The sequence below is a fragment of the Lathamus discolor genome, chromosome 6, assembly GCF_037157495.1.
Source record: "Lathamus discolor isolate bLatDis1 chromosome 6, bLatDis1.hap1, whole genome shotgun sequence".
Lineage (NCBI taxonomy): Eukaryota > Metazoa > Chordata > Aves > Psittaciformes > Psittacidae > Lathamus > Lathamus discolor.
Window position 1 is genome coordinate 6,244,697 of NC_088889.1, and position 21,582 is coordinate 6,266,278.

The window sequence follows — 21,582 nt, forward strand, 5'->3', positions numbered from 1 at the left end:
AAAGACTTTTAAGATCATCAATTCCAACCATTACCCCAGGACTGCCAAGGCCACCACTAACCCATATCACTGAGGGCCTCATCTGCATGGTTTTTGAACACTTCCAGGGATGGCGATTCCACCACTTCCCTGGGAACCCTGTTCCAACACCTGATTACCCTCGCTGTGAAGAAATTTTTCCCAGTAAGTTGATTATCCAAAACTTGAGCCCTATAAGTAAGGATCCAGGGATCTGTGTAGGAGTTGTGTAGCGTAGTCCTGTGTGTAAGCAAAGTTTTGCTGGCAAGCTGTGCTTAGGAAAAAGCATGTTCCCTTGAAACAGTGAGCCCTAGATAAACAAGAGAAGGTGTCTAGCTTGCTGATAGATGTTCATCTTTAATCAGTCTTGGTGAATCGCAGCAAATCCAGAAGACTGGAAGAGTGGTTGCGTTGGGATGGTTCTGGAAATGATAGATTGGGTAGCAAGACACTAATTCATGGTAAATATATAATAATTCATGCCTGAAACTTGATGTTATGGAAAGTGTCTTGTACTTCTCCAACAGGTCTGATTTTGTTTAGAAGATTTTGTTGGTTTAAAGAAAAGATCCATAGATGTGATATACTTGGATCTATAAGGCAGTTAACTCAGTGCATGAGGACACAACTAATGTCTAATATCTGATGCCATAGAATATCAATAAAATACGAGTGGTTTAGTAAGTCAAGGTAGTGATTGATAGTCTGTATCCAGTAAATAAACTGAAGTGGCAGTATAAACAGTAAGGGAGATGGAGGATACTCAGAACTAAAGGACAGTATTAGCACACTAATGAGTCTAGTGTTTGTGTCTTAACTTTAAAATGAACGTAGAAAGTAATTTTTCAGCATCAAAGGATCAAGGCTCTGGCGTTGCCACCTTAGACGAGGGGAGCAAATAATCCAGCTATTTTAAGCTAGAGCTTGATCATTTTACAGAAGAGTCTTTGCAACATGATATGTGGAGACCGTGGCTTCAAAGAAGTGGACTCGATGATCCTTCCTTCCAAATGAGTGGAGGGGAGAAGCCGATTCTGCCTCACATTCACTCAGTGATGCAGAAGAAACCATGACTCGCCACTGGCAAAACGTGTTAATGAAACAAGTTTGGTGAAATACAGCTGTTGATAGGGGAAGGATGGAGTTACACAGTTTGTTTGGTAAATGGAGCCATTGAAACAGTCATTTTTATGCAAACAAGTGGAGAGTTATGGACCTGGGAAGGTATCTCCTGAAATCTGTGAAGGGAGGCCTGAGCAGTCCCATGTAGGGGTCAGAATGGGCAAGTGGCGTCAGGGAGCTTCAGTGCCAGGTCCTAGCTGGAAAAGATGACTCTGATTTTGGACATACAAACAGGGAGGTAATGAATCAGGGTGAGGAGGCAGTTTTATATCTGTAATGCTTATATTTACTTTAAGCTTTATCTGACAACAGTGTGGCTTTCTGGTGCCAGCATCTTGAAGTCATGCAGAGAATATTGGAAGAGTTACAAAGAAGAATGACAAAAAACTGTTGGGAAGTTGAGAAGATGCTGCATGGGTGCATATCCAGGGCTCTGCTATGTATGTGGTTTTATTCAGTGCTTGTCACTACTGCTGTCCAAACACCTTTCAACAGTGCCTTAAGAAACAAGGCTTGCGTCTGCCACTTGCTTGTACCCTTATTCTGTCCTTGGGGAGAAAAATGGTGGTGTAACAGCATCTTGTCTTAGCACTGGGGGTTTGTGTGTGTTTTAACTTTGTAAATGTGTATATATATATATTTATGTTGAAGAAGCCTAAGGCGAAGAAGTGCAACTGTCCAAAGATGGCGAGGATTGTTACAGCCATTAACCGCACAAAGCTGCATCCCAACATGATGGCTATTTCAGCCTTTCCCACAGGGTTGCAGAGCCCTTTGGAAGAGCTGTTGACTGGTACCCAGAACTAGAGAGATCCACATACAGCATGTCCCTGGTTGAGATTAACAGTTGAAATGAACTTCTAAGAAAGTGTTGGCTTCTGTTCCCCTGGCTAGGCTTGGATGGAGATTTTGTCCTGTTTGTAGGCTAAAGGGCGTGTGACGTACAGGGGATCAGTCAGGTTGACCTAATTCTCCTTTCTACCCTCAAACTGTGAATCTGCGAGATCAGCACAAGGAGCTGAACACAGTAAAAATGAGAAGTTTCCAGTTTAAGGGAATTATTTTTAGTGTATTTAAAAAGTGCAAGTTACTTGCATGTTCTTCCAGCTGCAGTAAGTGGCTGCCTTGGCTCGGTGGCATGCTGCACTGTTTCAGAGGCTTTAAGGCTTCATGGAAGCTTTACATACACAGCATCCTGCTGTGCTGAGTCCTTACTCAGCACTTAATGTAGTTGCACCAAATAGTACCTGGTTTGCAGGGGCTTGTGCTGATCCATGATTTTTTACTATGAGGATGCTGAGGCACTGGCACAGGGTGCCCAGAGAAGCTCTGGCTGCCCCCTCCCTGGCAGTGCTCAAGGCCAGGTTGGACAGGGCTTGGAGCAAGCTGCTCTAGTGGAAGGTGTCCCTGCCCATGGCAGGGGTTGGAACTGGATGAGCTTTAAGGTCCTTTCCAACCCGAACCATTCCATGATGAGAAAATGAACATGAGCTGGCTTTAGTGTGCGCTCGCAGCCCAGAAAGCCAACCGTATCCTGGGCTGCATCAAAAGGAGCGTGACCAACAGGTCGAAGGAGGTGATCCTGCCCCTCTACTCTGCTCTTGTGAGACCTCCCCTGGAGCATTGTGTGCAGTTCTGGTGTCCTCAACATAAAAAGGACATGGAACTGTTGGAACAAGTCCAGAGGAGGCCACGAGGATAATCAGGGGACTGGAGCACCTCCCGTATGAAGACAGGCTGAGGAAGTTGGGGCTGTTCAGCCTGGAGAAGAGAAGGCTGCGTGGGGACCTAATAGCAGCCTTCCAGTACCTGAAGGGGGCCTACAGGGATGCTGGGGAGGGACTCTTCATCAGGGACTGTAGTGACAGGACAAGGGGTAATGGGTTAAAACTTAAACAGGGGAAGTTTAGATTGGATATAAGGAAGAAGTTCTTTACTGTGAGGGTGGTGAGGCACTGGAATGGGTTGCCCAGGGAGGTTGTGATTGCTCCATCCCTGGCAGTGTTCAAGGCCAGGTTGGATGAAGCCTTGTGTGGGATGGTTTAGTGTGAGGTGTCTCTGCCCATGGCAGGGGTGTTGGAACTAGATGATCTTGAGGTCCTTTCCAACCCTAACTCTTCTATGATTCTATGATTATATGATACTAGCTTCTTACTCTGTGATCATCAGCAAAGAGCAAATGCTTCCAGCTGACTGTAATACAGAATTTTGTGTCAAATCCTGTAAAATCAGCATCATTTTCCACCTTTGCTAGAAGCCACTGTGAGACAAATTTAAGACTAGTTCAGGGATTATTTCAGAGGTTGTTCTTCTTCTCCCTCTTAAATGTGTCTGTCATGAAATAGATCATGGCAGGTTTTGGTGACATGTTCTGCCAATAAACCATTTAAGAGTGACAGTGTGAACACATCTTGCATCCACTTGAAATGACAGGAGGAGTTCCAGGTTGGCAAGTGGGAATTTCCCTGTCCCCGGCCTGTCTACGGTCAGGATAACACCAGGAACATAGAGTTGTGGCACCATGATGCTGTTTGTCATGTCACTTGTTGGTCTTGAGGAAGTCATTGAAACCACTGAGAACAATCAGCCTTCCCTGCAGTAAAATGGGTATCAGTGCTGTGGTTTTGAAGGTTTCTTGTAGTCCTGACCTTCTTTAGTGTCTTCAGAATTCAAGACTCAAAGTGTTTCCTACTTTTCTGGTGAATTTACAGCTATTGACTGTAGTGGAGTGATTGGCAATGATTTAACCAAGTCCTAATCGCAGCCTATGATGCTCAAATCCTGCATCATCCATGCCCTGTAATTTCCACTAATTGAGTTTGAATTTGTGACTAATCCAGCTTCTCTCCAGCTGTGCAGGCTATGCTCAGCCCTGCTCTGTGGCTGTCAGAGAGCCTTGGCCTTGCATCAAGCTGGGAGACAGGTCATCAGGTCTTTCCCTGACACCAGCTTTCAGAATGCAGAACAGCTTTGCCCAGAGGAACCTTAAGGGGGAAAGTTAAGCCAGTGCTGTGGCAACTGTCAAGGTGAAAGCTCTTTTTCCAGTGGAGTATGGGTTTGGTTCTGTCCATAGACAGTGGTCCTCCTCTGGGCAAACCGGTTCTCCCTCTTATTTTGTGGAATCTCTTGGTGTTTGCATTGGTGATGAGCATGAGCTGTGTAGCCAGCTGGTACTTCATATAGTGACCTGATATGGTTGGCATGGCCAAGGACCTGGGTAAGTGAATTCACCTCGGGGACAGCAGTCAGCTTGGGTCTTTCATGGCTATTTGGGGGGAGCTCAGAGCCTTGAATGCTTTGCTTTATTCCCCCTTCTTGTCTCATCAGTAGCTGACTGTTCTGGATTCCTATTTCTGATAATAATATGCAACTGTAGAAGAAGCATATGAATTCAAGTCCGTCTTTCACCATGGGCCTGCACTTTAGAACATGTTACAAGCTACACAAGATCTTTCTTAAAAGCAGAGGGGATGACCTCCAGAAAGGCGGCAGTGAGAAACTGAGTGGAAGAGCTGTGCGCTGAGGAGGGGATGGATTCCTATATGGCTGTTTCACATGCAAGAATGTCCCAGTCTGGGAAACGTGCCAGTAAAATGTAAAATTAAAGCTCTGTTTTGGAGGCTGATCCATGCAGATAAGAGTCTGAGGCTGTTAACTAGTAACTACAAGAGGGGCAATGATAAAGGCGGAATACTTGGAGACAGGAATTCACAGGTTTGTTCATGCTTAACCCCATTTGTACGCCTTTTTTCTGCATTAGAGATTAACAGCTCCCATGTTCTTTTGTGTTCTACTTCCCTGATAGTGAGCAACATGGTGAAGCCACTGCATGTGTCATGAAGATACGTGGCAGGTCCTTACCTACTTTGTGAAGAAAGTGAGAGAGCTTATGGGGCACTGCCTGTGAACCCAGGGATGCCTCTTGGGATGTGTAGCAGTCATGCTCGTGCCCAGAGGACTTGATGTTGTATGCAAACAGCACCTGGATCTTCACAGCATCCCTGTCACCTAGGGATCATCCTAGATGTTGTGGCTGCCCCATCCCTGGCAGTGTTCAAGGCCAGGTTGGATGGGGCTTGGAGCAACCTGCTCTAGTGGAAAGGGTCCCTGCCCATGGCAGGGGTTGGAATTGGATGATCTTAAGGTCCCTTCCAACCCAAACCATTCTGTGGTTCTATGACTTTGCACTAGGCTGTGTGCACAGTGGCACTGGGAGGACTGGCTGTCCTGGTAGGCAAAAGGACATGCACAAAGCAGGCCAAGTACCCACTGAAATATCTTCAGCAGTAACCAAGGAGCCTGCTCTGTTTATGCTTACATGGTGCTTCTCCACATCATCTGAAACCTTCAGATGATCTTCATATTTAGGTGTTAGCACAAACACAGCTATAAAAATTGCCCCCCCAAAAAAAGAGAAAAGAACAATGAATTGAAGGAAGTGTAAAGTACAGAATGTGAACTAGACTCTTGTAGCAGTGGGAAACTGAAAGGGGGGGGAGAAAGGGCAAGAAAGAGGAACTAATGGGCAGTGAAATTAGCAAAACTTAAAACCAGCTCGAAATATATCAGAATCTAAACCAGTCCTGAAAGCACAGTCACCTGCTGGTGCCTGGAACTGGAGAAATGTCAGATGTTCCTTTCCTGTAGCTGGTAGAAAAGTTGGATGATGTTACCAGTTGCAACAGCAGCATGATGCTCTCTGCCATAGCAGTAGCTTGGGGAAATACCAAACAGCAGCTACTACTGAGTACATTCTAAAGTTGCATCCATGGATTTTAAAAGGACTGCTGAGCATTGCTCTCAGGGCCATAAATGCTGGTTTAAAATATATATGTACACACATGTAATGAGTTAGACTGAGAAAAAAGCGTGTGTTAGTTGCTAACAAGTAAGCTAATATCACGTCTTAATCTGGGCAAGCTAGAATAGTTGGCAGTCTGATGTTGGCTCCCAATAAAATAACAATAGCAGATAGGGGGTGGATTGGTCATGATTTAAGGGGTTGTTAATTGTAATAATCAGCCTGTTAAAATATTTTAAAATAGGGGTTTTGTGTGATTTCCTGATGTTGCTATAATTCTGCTTGATAAAGGTTAAAGCTTTGGTATGTGTTTTGTGTTTAATGCGCTGAAGTTGTGCCACAGGTCATTGGAATAAGCATCTAGAATGATTCAGTGTGTGGCATTGTTGGAGCAGGCCCAGAGGAAGCTACAAAGATGCTGCGAGGGCTGGAGCAGCTCTGCTCTGGAGCCAGGCTGGGAGAGCTGGGCTGGGTCAGTCTGGAGAAGAGAAGGGAGACCTTCTTGCAGCCTTTCAGCACTCAAAGGGGGCTTGTAAGAAAGATAGAGCAGGATTTTTAGTAGGGCCTGTAGCACTAGAACAAGGGGTAATGTTTTAAACTGAAAGAGGGGAGATCCAGGCTAGATAGAAGAAAGGGATTTTTTCAGTATAAGGGTGCTGAGGCTCTGGCACAGGGTCCCCAGAGAAGCTGTGGCTGCCCCATCCCTGGCAGTGTTCAAGGCCAGGTTGGACACGGGGGCTTGGAGCAACCTGCTCTTGTGAAAGGTGTCTCTGCCCGTAGCAGGGGTTGGAACTGGATGAACTTTAAGGTCCCTTCCAACCCAAAATATTTCATGAGTAAATGAAAACCTGACTAAATGAAAGGTCACAGTGTGACAAAAGGAGAGCCATTGCTGATAAGTGTATTTCTAGCAGTGTCACGTGGGAATTGTTTCTTTGGCTTGATTCTAATCAAGTGATGGGTGTTGGTCTCTTTTCCTGAGTAACAAGTGGTAGGGTGAGAGGAAATGGCCTCAAGTTGGGCCTGGGGAGGTTTAGATTGGATATTAGGGAAAAATTCTGTACTGAAATAGTTACCAAGCACTGGAATAGGCTGCTCAGGGAAGAGGGTGAGTTGCCATCCCTGGAGATACTTAAAAGATGTGTAGATGTGGCACTTAGGGACATGGCTCAGTGGTGATGGCAGTGTTAGGTTTATGGGTGGACTCAATGGTCTTGAAGATCTTTTCCAGCCTAAATGATTGTGTGATTCTTAAGTCTGTTCTTGTCCTGGAGTAAAACTGAAGGGAGCCTACAAGGATGTTGGAGAGGGACTCTTCATCGGAGACTGTAGTAAGAAGACAAGGGGTGATGGATTTAAAGTTAAACAGGTGGAGATTCAGGTTAGGTATAAGGGGGAATTTCTTTACTGTGAGGGTGGTGAAGCACTGGCACAGGTTGCCCAAAGAAGTGGTAAATGCTCCATCCCTGGCAGTGTTCAAGGCCAGGCTGGATGGGGCTTTGAGCAACCTGCTGTAGTGGAAGGTGTCCCTGCCCGTGGCAGGGCATTGGATCTGGATGATTATAATCATCCTTGCAACGCAAACCAGTCTGGGATTTTGTGATTCTAAAACACAGAGTTAATTTGGAATATGTTTGTGGGCAACACAAAGTCTAAGCAAGTCACAAGTAATGAAAAGAGGCAAGTTAGTGGTGGAGTTGTGATCTCATGTATGCTGGGTGGGACAGCAAGGAATTGTATGAATGCAGGTACCGAGTCTCAGAGCAGGAAGGAGGGAACTGTTGCAGGAGCTTGGGCTCTTAAAGCAGCACGGTTGTTCAGAACATAAACCAGCCAGAAAGTAAATGGGTGCTTGGACGCAAACATGGAAATCCTGAGCAGGGCAGGGAGGGTGTTATCGCGGTGCAAGGTGCTGCTCCGATCAGCGCAGGAGTGCTGCTGCCAGTGCTGTGCAGGAATGTTGCTGATAAGTTCAGGGAGGACCATGAGAGGGGATGGAAGGCATACAGTGAAATGAGCAGTGCTGCCTGTAAAATAAACACTGGGTTTCTCCTTCTTGCCTTTTTCCGTGTTGGAGACACGCTGTAGTTTAAAGGAGTTCACTGAAGGAAGCGCGGTGGCCTGCCTTGTGCAGGAGGTCGCACTGCATCATCACAGGGTCTCTATTGCTCTGTAACAGGAATCTCCAGGAGGGAAGAGAAGGAAAGGAAAAGCCATTGTCTGTTCACAGACAGATGTCTGCATCTCTTCCTACTGAAGCCCTGGGGGTTGTGAGTGTTTTACCTCCAGGTGCCTCATCTACCAGGTTTCCAAATGGGTTCGTTTACTGACCAAGAGCATCTGCCCCGTAGCCAGCACCATTGCAGTGCCCACAGCTAACCAGCTCTGGGGCAACACCCATATTCTCTTGGTTTTAATAATTTCCTTCTGCCCCAGCTGCTGCTTTTGCCTTTTGAGCTGTTTTACTACAGACTTTTAAGGAAAGGCTTCTCCTTTGGGAAGGGCAGGTATTCCTTGCCTGCAACAGTGGCTGGTGCATGGGGGCATGACTGGAGAGCTTCCCTTTACAGAGAGTGCAGACCAGGGGTTCAGCATTGCAGAATAATGAGTCCCTCCTTGCCCTGTCACTTTCCTTCTTACTGGCTGTAGTAATTCTGTGTCTTGTTTTGGGCACCTTGTAAAGATTCAAAAGTGTCTGTGTTTGCCTGTATCTAATTGTATTTATGCTTTGCTTTCAGAGCACTATATGAATATTAACTAGTGCTTCCTCGAGACAGGCTCGATAAAGGTCCTTCAGGCTGCATGTTGACATGTGAGAAGTTGGGCTGGAAAAACTAATCATTTGTCCCCTGGCACGAAGAGGAGGCTGGGAATAGCATTCCTTCTGGCTGTAAACAGGGCACAGACCGGACTTCTACAGTGCTCAGTCCTGTACAACCACGTGTGGAATAAGGGAGTTCCTGTCTTCAGGGGGTTGTGACCTCAGAACATGGATTTTGTCCAGGGTTGAGTTGTGATGAGGATGTGCTCTTCCATCTCCCCTGACAGAAGGGGTCTGGTCAGCTGCGGAGGCCCCTCCGCTGGGTGCTGTGAGTATGCAGCACGACAGCACATGCCACCGGGCAGTGGACATGGAAAAGAGGGATGGATTACAGGGAATTTTGGGGACAGCAGCTGTGAAGTCTGTCCAATCTGTTATGGTGCCTGAGGGCAGCCAGTGTGTGTGCCTTGGAGGAAGCCTTAAGACAAATGCAATAAGGAGGCAAGCAGCGCTCTATTCCTTGTGTCAATCTGGGATGCTGTGGAGCTTAATGGCTCTTCCAAAAACCTTGAGTCAAGCAATTCAGAATTATCATCATTTGCTTTACCAGTATTTTCTCTTCAGCGCCATCCCGTGATGGGGGAAGAGGGAATTGTTATCATTCTGGAGTTTGCTGTCCTTAGGCATCGTTAAGAGGTTCCTGGCTCTTGCATTGAGCTGAGGGAGAAGCCTTTTCACTACTGCAGCCTGCGTGCCAGGAGGGCTGTGGTAGCTCAGATCAGGTCACTGCAAGGAACGGGAAAGTTGAGAGCATGACTTGTGCAGTTTTGGTGGAGTCCTGCAGGGCGCTGTGGGCACTTACCTGTTTGTCAGAGGTGCACAGAGCACACTGAAAGCTCCATCTGCAGAGGTGATGGGAACTGGTATATGTTACATTAGAATCATAGAATCAAGTGATGGATCATAGAATCGTATTTGTAAATGGATCCTGGTTCATGCTACAACCTGCATTCCTCTTTCTTGTCATTCAGTCTCCAGATACATGCTCTGAGGTAGTGGTGCTCCGTATTTCCATAACACATCCCACCCATCCGTCTTAAATTCCATGCATGACATTTTTAATGGGTGCTGTGGTGCATACTTCAGATTCCCCGTGCCTCAGGTTGCTCCATGGTGTCTCACACACTTCACCTGACCTGCGACTGAACTGCTCTTTCCTCCCCAGCCTGGGAAGGGGGTTCCATCAACTTGTGCCCCGGATGATGACAGTGACTCTTGGTGCAACCTTGCTCTGCTGCTGCATCCCAGAGGAGAAGGGCTGTGATTTCCTGGGGGAGGAAGGCTGCCATTTCCTGGGTGCTCATTTTTCTCCTCCCTCCCTTCATTCTCTTTCAGAACATGAGTGAGAACTTGAAGGACTGTTTGATCCAGACCCAGGCTTCCTTAGGGGAGATGGTGACAATAAAAACAGAGGCCTGCTCTCCGCGCCGGGACCAGGAGTATGGACAGCCTTGGTACGTGGCAGAGCTGCAGTCCCATGTACTCTAACCCCTTTTTCTCTACCTCCACCCCCCCACCCCGAGCTTAAAGTTGGTTGCGTGGGATATATTTGAACTTCTCAAAGTTATTAAAACCCTCCCATGTGAAGCTGGAAAAGACCTTTAGGATCATCGAGTTCAACCGTTCCCCAGCACTGCTAAAGCCACTGCTAAACCACGTCACTGAGGGCCTCATCTACACGGTCTGTGAACACTTCCAGGGACAGTGATTCCACCACAGCCCTGGGCAGCCTGTTCCAGTGCCTGACTACCATTCCATGAAGGAATTTGTCCTAATATCCGTGCATGGAGGTGCTGTAGCTGAAGCTACCTGCTGTAGTCTGAGCCTTAAGCCATCTCAGGTACCAGCTTTTGGCAGGTTGGACAGCAAGTGGAGTCATTTCTCTGCTGTAGATGTCAGGACTAAGAGAGTTGATCAGGCCCCATTGCCTCTGCTCCTCTCTCTGTGCAGTCCCAGTATCTTGGTTGGTTGATGTCATCTTTCTCTTGTTCCATCCCCAGCTCTGGAAGGCCCGACCCACAGTCCATGGAGGTGGAACCCAAGAAACTGAAAGGGAAACGGGATTTGATCATGACCAAGAGCTTTCAGCAGGTGGATTTCTGGTGTAAGTGTCTTATAAGTGAGGGGAAAAGCAATGCTGCCATTTGCATAGGCTTTGGTCTTTCCTAGTTGATGCCCTGCTGCTTTGGGGTGAGAAGATGGGGACAAAATGGCTGGGACATATTTGTATGCTCCTCCAGCACATTTGCTAGGAAGCTGTTGCACAAAAGCAGTTTGTCTGTCATGGGGCTCTGCAGCAGTATGGAGGTGAGTGGAAAGTGTGCTGGAAACATGAAAATGCACATAGGGAAGACTCCAGGAGCCTGCAAAACCCAAAGGCTTAGATTCAGAAGCTGTGAAGGGACAACTCTTCCCCATATTCTGGGAAACAAAGTTGGTTGCAGTTACATTGGCATACCTACAGAATACCAAACTGTAGGCCTGAGTCCCTGTCTGGCCACAGGGCAAGTGCCTGGGGCTGCTGTCTCTCTCCCAAACACTGAATAAAGGCTGTATGATGAGGGTATTTGTTTTCAGGGTTGTTTGGTTTAGTTCCCTGCTGGTGTGTAGGGAATCAAACCTTTTGGCTTGAGGACATTGCTGCTATCCAGGGATGTGCAGGGAGCTCCCAACATCTGTCTGTGCAGATTGTGGTGGCACCTTTCCCTGTGTGCAGCTCTTGGTGGTGAATCTGTATAGGACACCAGGGCTCATGCAGGCACAGGCACTGGTTGGGCAGGCGTGGGTTGGGACAGAGCCCTTGTTGAGAGTTGCGTGGTGAAACAAGTGAGCAGTTGGTGAAGTGTCTGCATGGAGGCCAGGCTTTGGGAAAGGGGCTTAGCCAGGGTGGAGAGAGCTGAGGCACACTGGCCTGAGTACTGTGTGTCTTGTGAGCTGCATGAGCCTATACAGACATGACATCCTCCCAGCCTAACCCTTGTCCCCTCATACCCACAGTCTGTGAGTCCTGCCAGGAGTACTTTGTGGATGAATGCCCGAACCATGGCCCCCCAGTGTTCGTGTCTGACACCCCAGTGCCTGTTGGCATCCCTGACCGGGCAGCGCTGACCATCCCGCCTGGAATGGAGGTGGTGAAAGAGCCCAATGGGGAGAACGACGTGCGCTGTATGAACGAGGTGATCCCCAAAGGGCACATCTTCGGGCCGTACGAGGGGCAGATGTCCAGCCAGGACAAGTCTGCAGGATTCTTCTCATGGCTGGTGAGTGACCTGTCTCCCCACTGAAGTGATACCCCAGCCATTCAGCTCAGAGCTGGGGGACTTGTGGAGCCGAATCTTAGCCATCTTCCCCCATCTCTGAAGATCTGCTGACCCACAGTAGGCAAACATCTACTGCCATAATTATTAGCAGCTTAAGGGTATAGATAGTGAAAGGAAACCAGGTGCCATGGCACCAAGTTCATGGCTGTAGGAAGCAGAGTTTGCTTCCTCTTGCCCTCTGGCCATGTTTTCCATCCCCACTCAACCCCTGGTGCTCTTCCAGTATCTTTTCCTGCTCCAGTCATTACTTTGAGGATAGAGGAAGGACTGTATCTAGAGATTGCAGAGCTCTCTCATGGACATGCAGCACTCCTTTCTGAGCAGAGTAGGTCATCCAAGAGGCCAGGAGAGAGGAGATCCAGTCCATCAGGAAGTGATCTCTATGCAGACTCCAGCACCAAAACCCATAATTTTTCTCCCAGTACTACAGGCTTTGCTTAGCCTAGGAGATAGAGATGTCACTAGATGGACAGGTATTAATTATTAGGAGATCCAGAACTTGAGTTATAGGTGGGAAGATAATTGAGAGCTGCTGCTCTGAGCTGCTGCTCACGCTTTTGTCTGTAAAATAAATGTGTGCCTCAGCCCTGTGCTGAAAGGGGAGTTAATCTTCTATTTCTGAGGACTGTTAGCAGTTTTGTCAGCTGCATTCGTAGTTCTGTATTACATTTGTATGTAGGAGATGCCTCTTAGTTCCAAGTAGCTTCTACACACATACCCAGGGCAACAGCCTCTAGTACCAGGACGGCTGAGATTCATGTCCTGACTTAAGGCAAGAACTGAAGCAGTGATTTGAGAGTAATACACCTTCTGTCTGGACCAGCTAGTTGACATACTCCCATCTGTTCTCTTGTCCCACAGATCGTTGATAAGAACAACCGCTACAAATCCATCGATGGGACAGATGAAACCAAAGCAAACTGGATGAGGTGAGTCCATTTCTCTTCTGCCTTCCCTTTTAGGGTTTTGTCTTCCAGAGAGAGGCCATCAAACACTCCTTGTTTTGTGTGACAGAAAACCAGACCAAAATGCCTCTACCCCTTCTGTAAAGGGTGTGCTTGTGCTCTTCCAGTGTTTATTGTGATGAGAATCCTTTGGAGGCACATCAGTGACAGGGACTAAAACAAGGATGTGTGTATGGAGGATGGCTGTTTTCTGGAATGAGGACAAATGATAAAGATGATCGTATTTGTCCACTCTTTCAAATGCTGACAGGTCTCACTCCATTGGTTTTGTGGGTTTTTTTAACTTCTAGTTCAAGTATTTGCAAAATGCTTTGCATAACCCCCAAGGTACCGTTTGATTCTGTTGGGGCTTTTTCTCCTTTCCCATTTGATGGACATTGGAAAAGGTGCTTTTCTTGTATTCTTTCTGTGCTTCACTTGAAATAATTGTCAGTGATGGCTGTCATGAGTAGTGGCAGCTTTACTGTGTTAGGAGAAACATGGAGTGAGTTGCCTCAGCTCTGAATGCAGGAATGCTGCTTGTTCTTGCACTCCCTCTGCTGACCCAGCAGAGCAGAACCCAATTACCAGTCAGTGGGGCTGACTGTGGTTTAACTGCAACGGTAAGGGAACATGTTTAACCATGATGCAGTGCTTCAAGTATTGTCATGTACCTGCAAAGGATGTAGGTCACTCTTGCAGCCTCCCGAGACAGAGGCAGAGCACTGAAGTGCCTCCTGTGTATGGTGCATCACCAGGATGGGGCATTGCGCACTGAAGCCTGTCCGACATTCAGACCAATCCTTATTCAGGGGTGAATTTTGGAAATGGCTGTTGTCAAGAAGGCATTTTATACAAGAGTAAAGCAGAGTGGGAATTAACTGGTTTGTTGGCCTGGATGTCTAGGATTTTCAGTTGGGTTTTAGGAAAGAGAGAGGGTGAAGTGCAGGTGGATGCAAGCCTGACCTTGCTGGTCAAATGTAGTTGCACCACTTTTGCTCCATGTGAGCGTTCACATGGAAAGGAGCAGTTCTGACCACTGCCTTCACAAAGTTCAGCAAAGAATCTCATTTTTCTGTAAGAATTCCAGCTGTTTCACCGCTGAATGAAAGAAAATGCTAGACCTGGGTTGAGGCTGGAGTTGTCACCCCCGAAAGAGGCAGTGGTACAGTGGACAGATAGGTATGGGGGCATTGAATCTAAATGATCTTAAGGTCCTTTCCAAGCCTAACTATTCTATGATTCTGTGATTCTGTGTATCTTGAAGTAAAGAATACAAAGTTCAAAGCTCAGAGTGAGATTTTTCTGCTTGGATCTGGATCTCTGTGTGATCTGGATGATAAAGAAGCCAGCGGGAAACATGGTCTTGGAAAGGAAAAATCCAGTGACGAACTCATCTTGCTGCCATGAACTGGATGTCTGGATTTAAAGGGGCACTACTCCTGGTCCCAGCACCAAAGAACAGAGTGTTCTTGTCTGAACTTGTATTTGCCATGATTAGGTCTCAGGATGAGTGTGGTCTGGGCCATTCTCTACAACCTGGAAAGGCAAGGAGGTTATGGCTTTGTGGAAAGGGAATGTTTGCAGCTCTTCTGGGAAAGGATGTATCAAAGGACCTGTGCAGGCTGTACCAGTCTTACTGATCTTTCTGTTTTCACTCTTGAAAATTTGACAGATGGAGATGGTGGTCCTCAAAAAGCCTTGGTTTTGCTTGTAACCAGCTTTCAAACAGAGGTGCACTGGATACCCTGTGCTAGGACATTTGTCATGGAGATTACCCACAGAAACCACACTGCCAGGACACTGTAGACAGCACTCTTTTTGTTTTTCAGATGATGCTCTTTGCCATCACTCACAGATGGAGTGCTTTGCAAAGCAGATCTACTCACCCTCTGGGTAGGTGGGTATGGCAAGGAGAGGGCAGCTTGGTCTGACTCCTCTCTCTTCTTGTAGATCTGGCTATTGTTTTTGTTGTTTGACTACCACATCTGAGTCCATTTTCATGTTCCTGCTGAGAACAGTGTGTGCTCTGCAGCACTTGCTGGTTTCATTTCAAGTGGCTGTTTACCCAGGGCAGTGGATGACAGGGAGGAAGGAGCACAAAGCACAGCAGATGGCATGGCAATGGGAACATCCTCTTGCCCTTTCCCTATCAGTCAGTTGACACAAACTCCTGATGCTGGGAGCATGTTCTCCTAAGCTGGCTTTGGCACAAGATAATGCACCCTTCATCTCTGTGCAGGGTAAAGTGTTTCCAATACTTTATGAAATTCCATGGCTTTGACCTGCAGGGATGTGTGCAAACATCTTCCTCTGGTTTTCTTTTCTGGGGCATCAGGGTGACCAATTACTGTGGATTGCAGCATACCTCAAGCAAAATTGGTGCTGGCTTGGACACAGACCATAAACTGCTGCTTATGGGAGTTCTTGGGGCTTCTGAAGGACTGTGTAGAACCAGTTCCTGGTTATTTCTGAGGAATTTCTGTTATTCAGTTGTTGAGACCTTTAAAAAAGTAATGGATCAGACCAAAAATGAAAGTAATTCAGGAAGTCCAGTTAACATCCCTCTGAGTATCTACCACTTTCTTGCTGAAGTGCCTCATGTGTGGGGTTTTCAGGCTAGTTGGGGCATTTATAGTCTGTATCGCTTCTTACATGTGATTCCCTGAGTTCTCAGGCTTTTGGCACAGTTCAAATTAATCCTTTCCCTCAGCCCATGGCGAAAGGGCTTGTGCAGGACTTCCTCATTCCTTCTCCTTTGCCTTCCTTTCTGCCCTTTTCCACTTCGAATGCAGTAACAAAAGAGGTTACGGAGAGCAAGGCTGTTCTGTAAGTCTTCCTGTATCTCCCTACAATGGAGATGTCTGTGATTTGATCTTCATACAATAATGGAGCTTGGAAGGGAGCTTTGGTCAGGTGCACCAACAGCCTGCTCAAAGCATGATAAGTAGGTCTTTTAAGCTGTTGGTTTAACTTTAGAGGACCTTTTAAACATAACACCTTTAAAAGTCAGGGTTACGGTGTCCGCCCATGTGTTCAAGGGCAGTTAAAGCCACCAGCCTCTGCACAACTCATTTTATTGAACTTCATGAACTGCTCTCTGTTACCTTGCAGCAAGGGGAGCAAATGTTCTTATCCATTACTGAAGTTTATGCAGAGCAAAGGGATCCTAAAGTACTGCAGCACTGATCCTTGTAAAAAAACCTACTGGAGAGCCCTGGAAAAAGCATTATGCTTGTTTCTTAGAGGCCAAGAAAAATGGAGTTGGTCGGTGTCTTCGTGGGGTGATCAGTAAGTGTTCCCTGTCCTCATAGTTACAACATCACATGTGTTTTTAAAGGAATAGCTGCGCTGTCTTGCACTTTCACATTGACCAGGGCTGAGGTGTTAATTCGCAGCCTCACAGCCTGATAAAACCCACACAGCATCTCCAGAGAGATGCTTCCAGGTATCAGTGACTGCTCCTAGGGACATTCTGCATGCTAGAGGAAATGCTTGAGAGGAAAAGATCTCTCTGCCTGTAATGCCGTCTGCATTTTTATAAGGAGGAGGTTAATGTGCCTGCTGGGAACCTCACCTTGATTGAATTTGTAATTAAAACTGGCCAGAACTCATTACTCTTTGCATGGTGAATTAGCTATTAGAATACTTAAGTTCTCTTTAAATCATTTTGACCCAACTCATGCTGGAGTAAATGAGTGGAAACCTTCAAATCTAAATATCCAGGTCTGCCACACATTGTCCTATGTGCATTTAATGGAATATCCTGTGTGGGAAGAGCAAAAAAGGCTTTAATTCCCGATGGGGGCAGCTTTGCTGCTGAGCAACCATAGGTTCAGCTTAGAAGAGAGGGTTCTTGACCAGATCTGGAGAGACTTGGGTTGTGCAAGCTCACCCCCACCCAGGGGCACTTGGCAAATACAGTTACTCCTTTTCACCAGAGCAGCTTGTCAGTGGAGGTGTGTTTCCACCACATGGAGGCACTGATGATACTCTGGTTGTAGGTACCGTGGAGAATATACATGAATCCCTGTTTTGCTGAATGTGATAAAAATCAAACGGTAAATGTTCCTTTGCTCAATGCTCTTTGTGGCCTTTTGCCTTCTTCCAGTGTTCAGCTGGGAGAACTCCTTTTCGCTTTTATTTATTTATTATCCCCTTGAGGTCAGTGTAGCAAGTGCTTTGCTGGCTCTCCATCATTTCATTACCTGGCTCTCCATTGTTTCATTACATCTTCTCTCTGTAAATGAAGCTCCACCAACAGCCTCTCAAGGATGCATTTACATTTGTCCTGGTGAAATGCATCTGTGCACTTAGCTCCCAGCCTGGATCTGAGCAGCGTTTCCTACTGTTTTTCCAGCTTTAACCAAGGTTAACAGCTTCTGACACTTATCCCAGTGGAGGGCAGCAGTGTCAGTGAGATTCATTAAGCAGCTGTGTGACAGCACTAAGGAGAAACCAGAATGATATCTGACAAGGGGCACTCTGCCTTTCTGTAGGTTCTTAGTCTGCAGCCCACAAGCACATGAGTGCATCCCAATCCTTCTGCTGGGTCACAGCAGTGCTGGGAGGCACCTTTCTCTGAGGAGATACCAGCAGGGCCATCACAAACATGGGGCAAGTGGGAAAAATGCCAGGGCCTTTGCTTATACCAACCTTTCAGGTAGTATTTTGGGGTGGCTAAAGCCAGCCTGTGATAGACGGTGTTCAGCTGAGATTTTGGGATTAAAGGTAATTTAAGATAGCATAGTAGTAGCAAAGTAGTAACAAAGATGCTATTGCTATTACATAGCACCTTTGGTTTCATTTAATTTGGGACCATAAGCAGAAAGAAAGCTAACACATCAGAAAGCCAATAGGTTTTCCCTCCCATGGTGTCACTTCAGAGTTACAGTTGTTAGGTGTCCCAACCATTAAGATGTCTTATTTCTTGTATGTTACATCGTAATATCCCTTTTAAAATTGATTTTATAGGCTTGTGGTGACAGCTTTTGGGAGCACTTTATATTAACACTGAAGGCCTCTACCTCAGATGACCAAAGAGGTAGTAAATGCTCCATGCCTGGCAGTGTTCAAGGCCAGGTTGGACAGAGCCTTGGGTGAGATGGTTTAGTGTGAGGTGTCCCTGCCTATGGCAGGGGGTTGAAACTGGATGATCTTAAGGTCTTTTCCAACCAAAACCATTCTGTGATTCTATGAATGTTGTGTTCTCCTCCATAACTCCATGCTGATGTAGTTTTCTAGCTGAGAACTTCCTTTTAACTTACTAAGAACTACATGATGTGAGGACCAAAAAGTCTGACCTCTTTCAAAATAGTTCCCAACATCCCTGCTTTCAGTTGTGTTAAGATGTGTTAAAGCAAATCTTTTTCTAATGTATAGCACTAGAATAACCATTTTGGCATTTTATTTCTCTCTGCTATCATTCAAGTCAAGGCATACACTGAGTTTTCCCAGCAGTTCTGCTCCTCCGTGGCATCTACTCTCTTCCGTGCTGTTCTCCATGCTCCATGCTGTTCTCCATGCTCATGCACAGCATTGGCCAGGGTATTCATTATTCCCCTGTCTGCAGTCCCACCTTGTTTATGTGCTGGATGTTCACATAGTCTGTTTTCTCCTTCTCTGTTGAATAGATCTGCCACTGCCTTTCTTCCCCTAATAAAAAGCCACAGTTAGGACTAGTGTTTTGTTTAAGTTTCCTTTGACTGTGGCTGGAAGAATTAACACCCTCCCCCTTTGGGCAGAAGTGCCTCTTCTCAGGATGCTGCCTCCTCTTCTCAATGGACTGAGGCTACGAGTTGTTGATTTGAAGCACCGTAAACTGGGTGCAGGCTCCTGTCAGCACCAGTGACAGCAAAGCCTAGCCAGGAAAAACAAGTGGGTGGCCTCATTCCTTTTGAGAACAATGGGAAATGACAACCATTTCTGGGTGGAACAAGGGTTTGCAGTGGAGCAGATGAATGCTGGATGTGCCATACTGCTGGTGCTGAAGAAGAGACTTTTCCTTAGGAAAAACAAGTTGCAGAATTAGCCCCTCAGTCTAGTAGGAATCTCTCTCCCCTGCAAAACATCCCAATTTGATGTAGCCCCTATATGACATCCTGCAAGTTTTAACAGAAAGGGTGATGTAAAAGTTTCCATTGCATGTTGTGCCAGGCAGAGCAATAGGGTATGCTTCAGGCCTCTAGATTTCCTCGAGAGCTCATTTCTGAGCAATATCACCTTAGAAGCTAATTCACCACCATGGTTGTGACTTTTCATGCTTATTCCTGAGCACAAATTGAAGCAGGTGATGTGAGGCTGTGCTGAAATCCTCACAGCTGAGCCAGGGCATCAGACAAAGTGTAAGATTTCATTGTAACTGTAAAGCTGAGGAGGCTCCTTTTACACTATAGTGTCGCTTGGTGTTTTTTAACCTAAGCTTGGGAATTGCTTCTTAAATCATGTGCCTTTTCCTGGTGCAAGTGAGGAAAACTGAGAGGTTGTTGCAGGCTGGGGGGGAGCTGGATCCCACCCAGCTCCTCTGCCCCCGTGCTGTACTGGCCAAGTGGCTGGCTGCAGGGGGATGCTTTGTGCTGATTTCCTTTTACCCAATTGTGCTTTGTGGGATGTTCAACCTAAGGAACATGGCTGAACGAAAGAGGAAGCCCAAGTTTTCCAAGGAAGAACTGGACATTCTGGTCACTGAGGTGACCCGAAATGAAGCCATGCTGTTTGGGAGGGAGACAGTGCGTCTATCCCATGCTGACAGGGACAAGATCTGGGAAAGCATAGCCAGGCAGATCACATCAGTCAGCCAGGTGCCCAGGTCTGTGAAAGACATTAAACACAGATGGGACGACATGAAGAGAAGGACCAAGGACAAACTGGCCTTCATGCAGAGGTCCCTGTCCAGCCCCGGCAGAGCGGGGCGGCCCTCGGCCATCGTCCTGACTGCCCACGAGAGAGCCATCGAGTCCACACTGCATTCGACACGCCAGAGGCACGGCTTCCGGAGCGCGGATCTGGACGTGGTTGACAGCCCGTCAACAAGCTGTAAGTATCACTGCCTTAACACCTCTTTGTCTTATGCTTGCATATCTCAGTGTGACACCACAGGAGCGTTGTGTGGTTTGTGAGATGCTGGGTTGCCTTGTCAAACCAGGTCCTTACTGCTGAGTTTGGTTTCAGGACAGCCTGCTCTGGTGGGGCGTTGAGATGGATTGAGGGAAAGCTGTTTCCAAGTTAAAATCATCTTTATCTGTTCATCTAGTCCTTTTCCATGCTTCCTTCTTAGGGTAGATGCTGTTCAGATTCCACTTGCTTAATGGGTTGTAAGTCTGAACTAATCTTACAAGTGAGGGAACATCTGTAGTTGAAGTGCAACTACCTCTAGTTCATGAAGAAGTGTTCGTAAAGGATTAGGAGTTCTTCATCTTGCATGCACCCCAATAAAACAGCAATGCTATCAAGCTGAGAATCATGTGCCAGTTACTAATGGATCACTGCATGGTAACCGTCTTCCAGGAGGGCTGTTGAGGGGGCTCAGTGCTCTTTGGTGTTGATGCTCTGAGGCCTGGCCACTAATGATTTCTCACTAGTGTTCTGAAGATTCAGCGCAAGTGCTGTGAAATAGGTAGATGATGACTCTCTTCTTCCTGGCCCTGCCTTCCAAGTTAATCTTCTTACACCACAACTCTCAGACACCTTCCAGTGCTGAACCATAACCTGCTTTTTGCAGGTTCTTTCCTCACTTGCATACATACGGTTGTCTTGTGTGGAGGTGCAGCTCAGAGGTGGTCTCTGAGCTTCTAGGGTTAACAAAAGAGAGAAAGAGGAGATAACTTCTTGGGAAGAGAGCCAACTAACACTTCATGGGTGGCACTGTCCTACCACATTAGGTCTTATCTCATATCTGAAGTAATGTTAACGGGAAAGGACAAAAGTCTTCAAGAACAAAGTGGGACTTGATCATTCTTTGCATCTATCTTGGAAGCCAGTTGCGCTATTTCAGAGGTAAAACGAATACAGTTTGTGCAAGGAGGTAGTGGTCAGTTGCAACAAGTGAAGTATTGTTTCTTCTTACTTTTGCCTGTACCTGTGAACTGGCATATCATTAGACTAATGAGAACTTCCCCATGGTGTTTTGCTTTGGGTTTGGTTTTGCATCAAGTATACTTGCCCTATTAATACAGGGTTTTGCTGCTGCTGTACCTGACTGCCTGGTTATCCCAGTGATGCCAAGCCACATAGTGGCTTTGCAGTTCAGACTTCATGAGCAGCTAATACTACATCTACGCTTTGCTCAGAGGATGTAAGAAATCACATGGGAGCAGGGTTTTGCCATGAAGAACCAAATGTATCAGGGTGTTCAGAGACTGGACCAATGGCCAGGAGCCTTTCTCCCTCCAAAATGTTCTAGCTGCTTATGGTTTTGGGGAAGGGATTCATTGCTACTGTCTGAAAATGGATTTATGTTCTAGTAATGAACAATGCTATGTACAGGCTACCTTGGCAGCTTGGATTCCTCCTCTGTTGACTGAGTTCGCCTGCTCTTGAGGGCTCTTATGGCTAAGC

General features: G+C 46.6%; 1 protein-coding gene across 7 annotated transcripts in view; it reads left to right on the forward strand.

Annotated features, from left to right (window-relative positions):
• The window catches only part of PRDM11 (PR/SET domain 11), a 53,198-nt gene that overhangs the window by 10,606 nt on the left and 21,010 nt on the right, over positions 1 to 21,582 (forward strand). For 6 of the 7 annotated variants that reach the window (XM_065686741.1, XM_065686738.1, XM_065686742.1 and 3 more), the window contains exons 2-5: positions 10,098 to 10,216; positions 10,763 to 10,866; positions 11,760 to 12,022; positions 12,944 to 13,011. In XM_065686741.1, coding sequence (XP_065542813.1) covers positions 10,101 to 10,216; positions 10,763 to 10,866; positions 11,760 to 12,022; positions 12,944 to 13,011 — 551 coding nt within the window. In that variant the 5' untranslated portion in view covers positions 10,098 to 10,100. Of the gene's footprint in view, positions 1 to 10,097; positions 10,217 to 10,762; positions 10,867 to 11,759; positions 12,023 to 12,943; positions 13,012 to 19,648; positions 20,062 to 21,582 lie in introns of all 7 variants that reach the window. The other variant, XM_065686744.1, reaches the window with a different exon arrangement.